Source organism: Phymastichus coffea, unplaced genomic scaffold, assembly GCF_024137745.1.
Source record: "Phymastichus coffea isolate CEN01 unplaced genomic scaffold, Cenicafe_Pcof_1.1 PCOF00101, whole genome shotgun sequence".
Classification (NCBI taxonomy): Eukaryota; Metazoa; Arthropoda; class Insecta; order Hymenoptera; family Eulophidae; genus Phymastichus; species Phymastichus coffea.
Genome location: NW_026706912.1, coordinates 780,440 through 790,222, shown reverse-complemented (window position 1 = coordinate 790,222; position 9,783 = coordinate 780,440). Strand labels below are relative to the sequence as shown.

At 34.8% G+C, this 9,783-nt stretch overlaps 1 protein-coding gene across 1 annotated transcript; it reads left to right on the top strand.

The window, feature by feature from the left end:
• Positions 1-5,032: 5,032 nt before the first annotated feature.
• On the top strand, positions 5,033-6,681 carry LOC131670148 (uncharacterized). Its single transcript, XM_058945532.1, has 2 exons — positions 5,033-5,903; positions 5,948-6,681. The coding sequence occupies exons 1-2, from the start codon at positions 5,033-5,035 to the stop codon at positions 6,679-6,681; spliced, it is 1,605 nt and encodes a 534-aa protein (XP_058801515.1).
• The last annotated feature ends 3,102 nt before the right edge of the window (positions 6,682-9,783 follow it).

Below are 9,783 nucleotides of genomic sequence, written 5' to 3'. Positions count from 1 at the left end.
TTTTGATTTACTCTCTCACCTTTGATTATTATTAATTGAATATATTTATATCCAAGTGGAAGAGATATTGGAAAAAAATTTTTTGGATTATCACTATTGAAATTACTTGTTTCTACTACTTTTTTCCATGCAAGACAAATTCATGAATTAATACAACTTTAAAAATGCAAGATAATAAATAAAATTAAAAAAATATTTGACAATGGTATCAATAATAATTATTCAAATGTGCATAATATGACACATTTGTTCATTCAATTTTTAATATATAATAAAAAAGATATTAAACTTGACATATAAACTTACAATATTATATACAACACTTCCATCATCATTTATATGAGATTGATTATGAGCATCTGAGTGTACATTTGATAGATTACTGACATCTGTGAAAATAAACATATAGATATAATGTTTTACCTATTTATATTTACCAAAGCATTACTGAATCTTAAAAGAGAAACAAGTACATATGTTCAAATTGTATTTAAAAAATTTACTTGCAAGTTAAATATACTTTTATTGTTATAATAAAATTTGTACATGCTTGTAAGCGGCGGTGGACACTTTTCCCAAATCATATTTCCCAAGGACTGTTTTCCCAATGCCCCTTTTTCCCAAAACCGTTTTTTCCAAAAAGTGCCATTTTTCCCAATATGCTGATATTTCCCAAAAATAATATAATCAACAATACATTCAGTAAAACCAATTTATTAACTTTCTAGAATTTAATATTATAACCAACAGCTTGTAAGTACGCATATATATCGTCATTGCATACATATTCATGATACTTAGTGACGATCCCAAAAATTTTTTCTTCAATTTCCCGTCTTTTTTTGTCGGTACATTTCTTTACGCGCTTCCCCAGCTGTAACTGAAGTAGCATAATCTCCACGTCTGCCTGTTCTTTTTTCAATACGTCAAAGAACACGTATAAGCTGGGGTGTGCTTTACCGACGACCACTTGAAATGCGTTATGCCAACTTTCCGATAAGTTATTCGTGCGAGCTTTGCCCTCTAACACGGAGTTATATTGATTCCACAAATTAGGCGGATACCGTGGAAGGCGATATTGAATCCTTAATCGTACTCCGTGGCTGCTCCGCCTTCTTGCACCAGCGCGACGTATATATGTACTCTCGAAATAGGCCACGATAGGCTCAATTTCAACAGGTAAGTCGTCGCGTATGCGTGCAAAATGAGATTGTACTTCATCTACTGGGACGAAAGCCAAAGCACAGAGCACTTGAATACCTTTTTTTATTCGTGGATCAGTAACATACTCGTTTTGAAGTCCTTCTTGCTGAACGCGACGATACACACTTTGGCGTAAATGAAAAAAGCAGCATGAGACTATTTTACCAAACGTTTTTTCCGCGGCATTCACAATCGCTACTTCGAAATCAGTCATTAATTTAGTAGGTAAGTTTTCAAGACCAAGATTGCGTCCCTCTTCTGCAATAATTTCGAAGATTTTGATGTAAGTTCGTTCTTGCTTATTCTCCACAAGTGCATGTACGAATGGTAAGCCAATCTCCTGTGCTTTATTATTGATGCCAACTTGAGTTACAGCTCCAAGAATAGAAAAAATTTGATAAAACATGGACGGTGCCATTTTAAATGTGCCGTCAGCAAACCACGTATGACATCGGAATAGCCGTTTCAAATTGTCGGGCGAGGCAAAAATAATAATTCTACCGAGGCTTTCATCGTGCTCGTCATCACGATAAGAATCGTACAGGAGAAAAGGATGCCCGCTTAGTGTTTCCGTATATTGTTCGGCAATCTCTTCAAAATCGGACATTCGGATAGGGTTGGAAGGCGTTTCAGTAAGACGAGCGCGTGAAATTTGTTTTCGCATATTCAAACGGTCTGGAAGTTCGTCTAAGACTTCTACAAAGTATATGTATTCATTCATAAAAAATATTTGAGCTTGTCAATAGTTTCAATCAATTTTTCTACCTGATGGAACTTGACGCAAATGTTTACGCATTATCTGAGCTGGAGGCATTTCTGGATGCTCCTCAGCAGTTCTTTTAGCTGAATTCAAAATTTTCAGCGCTTTCACTTCTTCGCTGTTCGGCGCATGAGTATGTTCAGATTCATCCGGTCCTCGATGAACAATTAAGCTGTTTCCGTCTCCAGTTGTTACAGCACGCGCATTGCACTCGCCTTTATTTCTACAGTTCCAATATCTCCGAAAATCGCCAGAATGTTTGTAGTATAAAAAACCGTCAATATGTAAAAAAACCGATTTCCTCGCACGTATTAGTTCAGCCATTATTAAGTTACTTCCAATTTACAAATTACAAAATTTATTTACTGCCAATTTTAAAACGTACAACTTTATAATTTCGACGATGTAACCTACATTACGATTCAAAGACTGTAATGAACGTGAAGGTAGCAGTTAAACAAATACAAAACATGCAGAAACATAAACCAAACGTAAATTTAAAAGTATTCTTGTTCTTAACTGTACACATTATTTTGGGAAATACTAAAATTTTGGAAAAAAAAGTACTATTGGAAAAACGGTTTTGGGGAAAATAACTTCCGGGAAAAAAAGGCTTTGGGAAAAATGGTTTGGGAAAAGTGTCTTCCGTTCTTAAATTATTTCTTACAAGCGAACCAATATTTTCTTCAAAACTTATTAAAAACATATATTTATGTATATACACGTGAATAAATAAATATGTGTGTATGTGTGTGTGTATATATGGCCAGGAAAAGTTTAATATTAATAACCTAGGTGAGTTTCTAATTACAAGCATATGTAGATATACAAAAGGTTTGCGATCATTAATTTGGTAAAATAAATTTGATCCAGATTGTTAAAAGAAAGCTGAAGCAATTACATTTGGCTTAATTAGTTACAATAACTATAACTACAATTTTTTCATATAAGAGTTATGTAGTTATGAAAAATTGTCACATAAAAATATAGAAAAAATATATATATATATATATATGTAAATAAAATAATACAGAGAAGATATGAAATTTTTTTACCTTCTGAGTTTTGTTTAATATTCTCACTAGAATTTGAAGTTTTATTTGAAACAGCATTGTATTTAATATTACATATAGCTCGTCTACCTGGAGTAGATATTTTCGTTGATTCATCTGCTGCTGAAAATTAATATTTGATAAATAAAGAAGTTATCATAACTTTAAAACAATCTGTGATATTGAATTTACTCAATTGATATGAGCAGTAAGTAACCAAGTATGTAGGAAAGAATGAAATAAATATATGTATCATAGTAATATGATTAAAATTAACTTAAATGTGATTGTATAAGATTTAACTTGACAAAAAACTTAGGGAACTCAACAAACCTATAATATATTTTTAATCACAGTTATTTTTAATGACTGTTAATAAATGGATTACTGTTAATTCAAAAGTACATTTAATTAAAATTTGGTTACCTTTGGAAAATTCATGGAATGTTGAGTTTGTAGAATTATTTGAATAGGGCTGCCGTAATCTCTTAAGGGAGTACCGTCGCTACGTAACTAGTCAGTTGAGAGGGCGCTCAGATTCGTCTTTGACTCACGTTGTTACAGTTGAAAGTTTGCCAACGACGCGCTTCTGCTACGCTTTGTATTCATAACGATAACCTCAATATCGACACCACACATATCAGCGGTTACTGTTCGTCAATATTTATTCTATTTAATTAAGTTTGTTAGTTAAATCTCACGCCCGAGGTCATGGAAATGTGTATGATCTGTAAAATATGAGTGAGAAAAGCAGTTTGTGGTTTTGGAATGGCAAGCAGGTTAAAAAGAGAGTGTATGAACAAAGATGTAAACAGGTAGAAAATGGTACAAACATTAAAAAAATACAGAGATGTAACTCAGAAAAATGCACAAAGCCAATAGATGTACCCAAAAAGTGTATTATTGAAGGACGCAGAATAGTTCATCCGGCTACACTTGCCAATCAATTAATCTGCAATAAATGCAATTCTATTTTGTCTTTGATCGATTGCATTGATGAAAAGCAATTTGGTTTAGCTTCAATTTATTACGTTAAATGTAGATCATGTGCAACAATATCTGAAGTTCAGAGTGACAAAAAGCACAGTGTCGGAAATGGCAACAAAATGCATTATGATGTGAATTCAAAAGCTGTAGTAGGTTTGTATATGAATTTTGTATCGATAAAAGTTTCAGTGAATAGTTTTGCATCAACCATGTAATGCATAAAATAACGTTTATTATTGCAGGCTCTTTGAATGCTGGAATGGGCTGTACGCACATGAACAAGTTCTTATCTGAATTAAATGTACCAGAGTTTCAATGGCACACGTACAAAACACATGAAGTAGAAGTGGGACTAACAGCTGAAAAAATGGCTTATGAGAGCTGTTTACATGCAGTAAACATAGAACGAAAATTGACTATTGAAAATATAGAGGCAGTGGAATCAATACTGTAGATTCATGTTTATGGACCTTCAATTTTTTCACTATTCAAATCTATTTTGAATGAGATCAAGTGTTATATCCAGTGCCATGAGGTTATTTCGAGTCTTGATGAAATATTTATAATGATTTTATGTATACTATGTGATTTTTATGAACAATTTTATAGATTTTTTTTTTGCTACATAGGAATAGATGAACTGATATGTTTTCAATCAATTTTTAATCAATTTGCATATGTTTTTATGATTTTTACTAATCAAATACTGAATTGTAAATATGAATAATTGTACATTGTTATATTTTTCGTAGTCACTTGTTATTTTCATTAAAGTAGATTTGAATTTGTGTTTTGATTGCACATCTTGTATAACTTGTACAATACATAAAAAAAAGTACATGAATGTTGATTTTTTTTCAGGCCTCCACACCTTAACAGATCATTCATTTTTCCTGATCTTCCTTCGTCAGTTCCTCTTTCTTCCATTAATAAGTCCCACAAAGTTCGGATTTGTGGATCAATTGATATGGGGTGGTTCACCAAGGGTTCGGGTAGAACTTATGACAGTTTGTCTGGGACATCAACAATCATGGGGAGATTTGGAAGAAAAGTACTTAATTATATAGTACTTCACAGAAAGTGTAGAAAGTGTGATTTAGGTTACAGTAAAGATAGTCATGACTGTCGTTTGAATTTTGTTGGCACTGCCAAGGCAATGGAGTCTTTTGCAGCAGTAAAATTGACCAAAGAAAATAGTCTTTTAGCTAGTTGTAATGTCGAAATAGGAATAATCATATCAGATAATGATAGTAGCTCGATGGCAGCTATGCGGAATTCTTTGGATTACGAAATAGTGAAACAGGCAGACAAAAATCACACTAGTAAAGATGTAGTGAGTGGACTGTACAAATTGCAAAAAAATCATAAATTTAAAGAGCTCAATACCGATAGCATTCAATACCTCAAAAAATGTTTTAATTATAGTATAGCTCAAAATATTGGTCATAGCGAGCGTATGGCAGATGCTATCAACAATATTCCTTACCATGCTTTCAGCATGCACAGAAATTGTGGCTCATGGTGTCAGTATAGCGCAAATCCAACTACGTATAGACATAAAATAATCGGCCAAGGTTTCACTGATCCACACTTATTTGATAAGCTTGTAGAGCTTTTCAGCAATTTTGCAGATAGAAGTCAACAGTACTCTGCTGGCGCTACCAGTAATCCGAACGAAAGTATGAACGCGTCAATTGTCAGTAGAGCTCCCAAAAATCGAGTTTATGGTACATCTACGTCTGCTGACGCAAGAGTAGCTTGCATAGTACTGCAGAAAAATGAAGGGGAAAAATACATATGTGATTTGAATAATAGATTGAATTGCTCTCCTGGTAAATATACCGATAAATATGGAAACAAATGTGATATAATTAGTAAGACAAGACTGACCAAATCTCAAAGTACAGAATTTAAGAAACGACGTTTGTTTTTAAAAAAAGAAAAGCTGACCTCCGAAAAAAACATGAACTTTGTGAGGGTCCTAGCTACGGCACCGACTGCGAACTTCTGCAGAATCTCGACGCTTTTGTTCCTATCGCTAGCTTGCCATATGATACTGATTCGATAATAGTATACTTTGATCTTGAAACAAACGGTTTCAGTAAAACTGCAGATATACTGCAAATTGCTGCAAGATACGGTGATATAGAATTTGCAACATACATCCAGCCTACTCAAGTTTTAAAGGAAGAAGCAAGTGCTGTCCATGGGTTACGATTGCTGAACGGACGTTTACAATTCAACGGCAAAAACGTAGAAACAGTTTCCCTAACTGAAGCAATGATTGGTTTTTACGAGTTTTTACATCGCTTTAACAAAAAATGTATATTGACAGCTCATAACTGTACTTTTGACTATACAAGACTAATTATGGCAATAATGAAATGTTTCATGATGGATAGGTTTCAATCCGTAGTTGAAGGTTTTTGCGATACTCTACCGTTAATCAGCAAATGTAACAAAGAAAAGGGCAAGGGTGCAAATAAACTCACAAATCTCGCAAATATTTGCAAACTAAATATTGAAAATGCACATAATGCCGTCGCCGATGTGCAAATGCTACAGGAAATTCTATTGCATTTTAAAGTGTCTGAAAATGTTATGAGAAAAACAATCATTACTTGGGGAATGATAAAAAAAAAGAAGCACAGAAAAAACAAGATAAAGCTAATAAAGTGATAATATCTCAAAAGTTAGAAATGTTTAAGAAATTTGAAAACAGCTTATCTCTTTGTATGAAAAAAAAATTGATTGCTGCTGATGTTACAGATTGTATGATTGAAGAAGCTTACAAAGAAAATCAGTTCGATGGACTATGTCGACTTTTTTTAAAATATCAAGTCACTAAAAATAAGAAAGTGATTCGTACATTAAGTGATTATTTAGATCGAAATAATAAAGAAAATAATAAGATTTCGAGTGAGACTTAATTGAACCAAAATGTATCGTTGCATTAATGCCATATTTTTAATGTTGTTGTTACTATAATTTAACAATATTTACGTAAAAAATCTGCGAAGATGTTAAATGTTATTATAATAAATATCAATTTTATTTGAATAATTTTTTCTCAATTCAATTTCTATCTTAACAAATATATCAATGACGAGCGGTGTGAATATTTTGAAACATGCGCGCACGAGAGAGCACGTGGCGAAAATGCGACGTTGCCATATCTCCAACTCGCTGTTCTCAGTTTCATATTTTGGACAGAAATTATTTATTTATTATTCTCACAGCTTCTGAATGATATTTTTTCGAACGGATATCGTTTTGAGATTATTTTTTGCATACCTCAGAATTTTTTTATAACATTCTCATTTTTGAAAGCTTAAATATTCAGTAAAAAGTGCATTTTCCCATAAGACTACATGTTATTTTTAATCGTTAATTTCTCGTCTCACAGCTTCTGAAGGCTCACGAAATTTGAATCACAGTTTCTTAGCACTATAATACACCTACCATCCAAGTTTCAAACGATTCTCATTTTTAAATCACTTTCCGACGGTACTCCCTTAATGATACTGTCAGTATCATTTAATGACTTAGACAAATAATCATTAATATCTGAAGTTGAATTCAGCGTATCTGCAGCTGAGCCCCCATCATGACTCCCATTAGAACTTGCTAAGTCCATGATCTGTAATTAAAATAATTTTTCGATTAAGAATAATTTAAATAAAAACATTGTAGTTGTGTTATCGCATTACTAATTGTTTTGTATTATTATCCTGTAGTAGGTATATACAGTCTTTGTTACTTACTTCCAATGTGTAAAGATTCCACCTTTATAACTAATCTGCACCAACTGGCTGAGGTGTAACTAATCTTACAGGTGGTACAAAATATAATCTGGTATACACCCCAGCTAGGAATAGAGTGTCAACTAATCCTCGGCTGAAAAGCCAACTCACAAATAATAACACAACAGGCCAATTCCTGCATGCATTCCAATTTGTACACGAGTACCATAGTTTACATTAGTAATCTCGGCAAAAGTTAATAAGTACTATTGAAAATTAGTAACCAGCAATAGCTCAAACAATTGCTTTCGATATGCTTAACAAAAATGAAAATGATATAACGCATTGTTTAACAAAAAAATTGTGCATCATGTCAAAAAAATAAGTACGAGACACTTTGGTACGGTATTGGTGAGAATGGTAGTCACGTGGTTCTTCTTCTTGTAAGCTGGCTATGAACATTTATGTGTTGAGACAATCCTGGCAGAATAATTATTGTTTTCTTAAAAAAAAACACTAGTTTCGTCTTCATTTGTACCACCCAAAAAATGCTTTTCTGGAATTTGTCTCCCCTCAAAAATTGAGAAAATATATTTTCGTAGGGGAGTTCAGCAATTGAAATTAACGTATAACAGCGCATGCACAGCGGAAAGAATATCTTCCAGCACAAAAATATTTTTGATAGAAAAAAAATTATGAATCGCTAGTTACTCGGATGACAAAGTAGATAACGCTGATAGGAAAATTATTTATTTTTTAAAAAAAGAAATACCACCAGCTTCGCCTTACTCGGTACTATCGTAAAAAGGTTGTTTTGGAACTTGTACCGCCCAAAATATGAAGAAAAAAACAATTTTCAACCCTGGCAATAAAAAATTTGTATCCTTACTAAATGTTACATCATTAGCTTCGTTTCGATTTGTACTACCTGAATATTCCTATTGAATAATTTCTTACCCGAGTGTTGAAAAAATCGTAAAAACATGAAAATAAACATACCTTTCTACTTTATTATCCGAGTAACCAGCTGTTTTATGGATGCAGGGCTGTAAGAATACACGTTAATATAAGACTTTGTACCTATACTTCTCTAATTAAATTTTAAGATGTAAAAACGACAATAAAACTATTTTAGATGGTACAAATTAAGAAGAAGCTATTCATAATTTTTTTCTATAAAAATCGAATATTTATCTGCTAGAAGATAGATTTTCCGCCGCACATACACTGTACGTTAATTTCAATTCCTGAACTCCCCTACGAAAATATTATTTTCATAATAGGGGCCGGAGTATAAATTCCAAAAAAGGAGTTTTCAGGCGGTACAAATTAAGACAAAACTAGTGATATTTGTTTTTCTAGAAATCAATCAGTTTTCTGACAGAATTGTCTTAAGGGAGTATGGTGGCTAAGACTATTAAAAATGAGAATTGCTTGTAATTTGGACACAATGTGTATTATGGTTCACTTAAGATATGGTTCAAGTTTGTACCTTCTCACTCTAAAACTCTTTATTCGCCCATCTGGGCCCCTACATCCGTATCCGGGTCACTTGCCGCCGCCCCCCGGCGCCTTATGCCGGGGGTACCTCCAATGCTCCGCCTTGTTGGGGCACTTGGAGGTCGTGGTGATCCCCGGATGCCCACAGATGTAGCATCCCTTCCGAGGTGGCCTGGATTCTCCTGGGGTGGATCTGGCTCCCTCCACCGGCGGACGGGGATGCGGGGTCGAAGGTCCCGGGGCGGCGGTAAACGTCACGCCGCCCACCGTGGCTGAGGTTCGCCCTTGGTGCGTCCTCACCACCACGGTCGGGTCGGGCACCCTCGACCCGTCCACGCGGACCGTGAACTCCTGGACCCCACCGGGGGCCCCCGCGGCTGTCCTTGCTTGAGCCGGGATCGGGGGCCTCACAGGAGCCCGGGCGGCGGAACGCCCTCTTGCTTCCGGCGGCGGCACTACCGCCGGTGGCGCCGCACCCGTCGGGGCCTCCTGTCCCCGGTTCACGCGCGACACGACCTCCCCATAGGCCCTCTGTCGC

Bases quoted from the DNA above. Each gene is read 5' to 3' on its own strand.
- LOC131670148 (XM_058945532.1), top strand. From the start codon at position 5,033: ATGGGGAGATTTGGAAGAAAAGTACTTAATTATATAGTACTTCACAGA. The intron at 5,904-5,947 runs GTACAGAATTTA...AAAAAAGAAAAG, and splicing joins AAGACTGACCAAATCTCAAA to CTGACCTCCGAAAAAAACAT.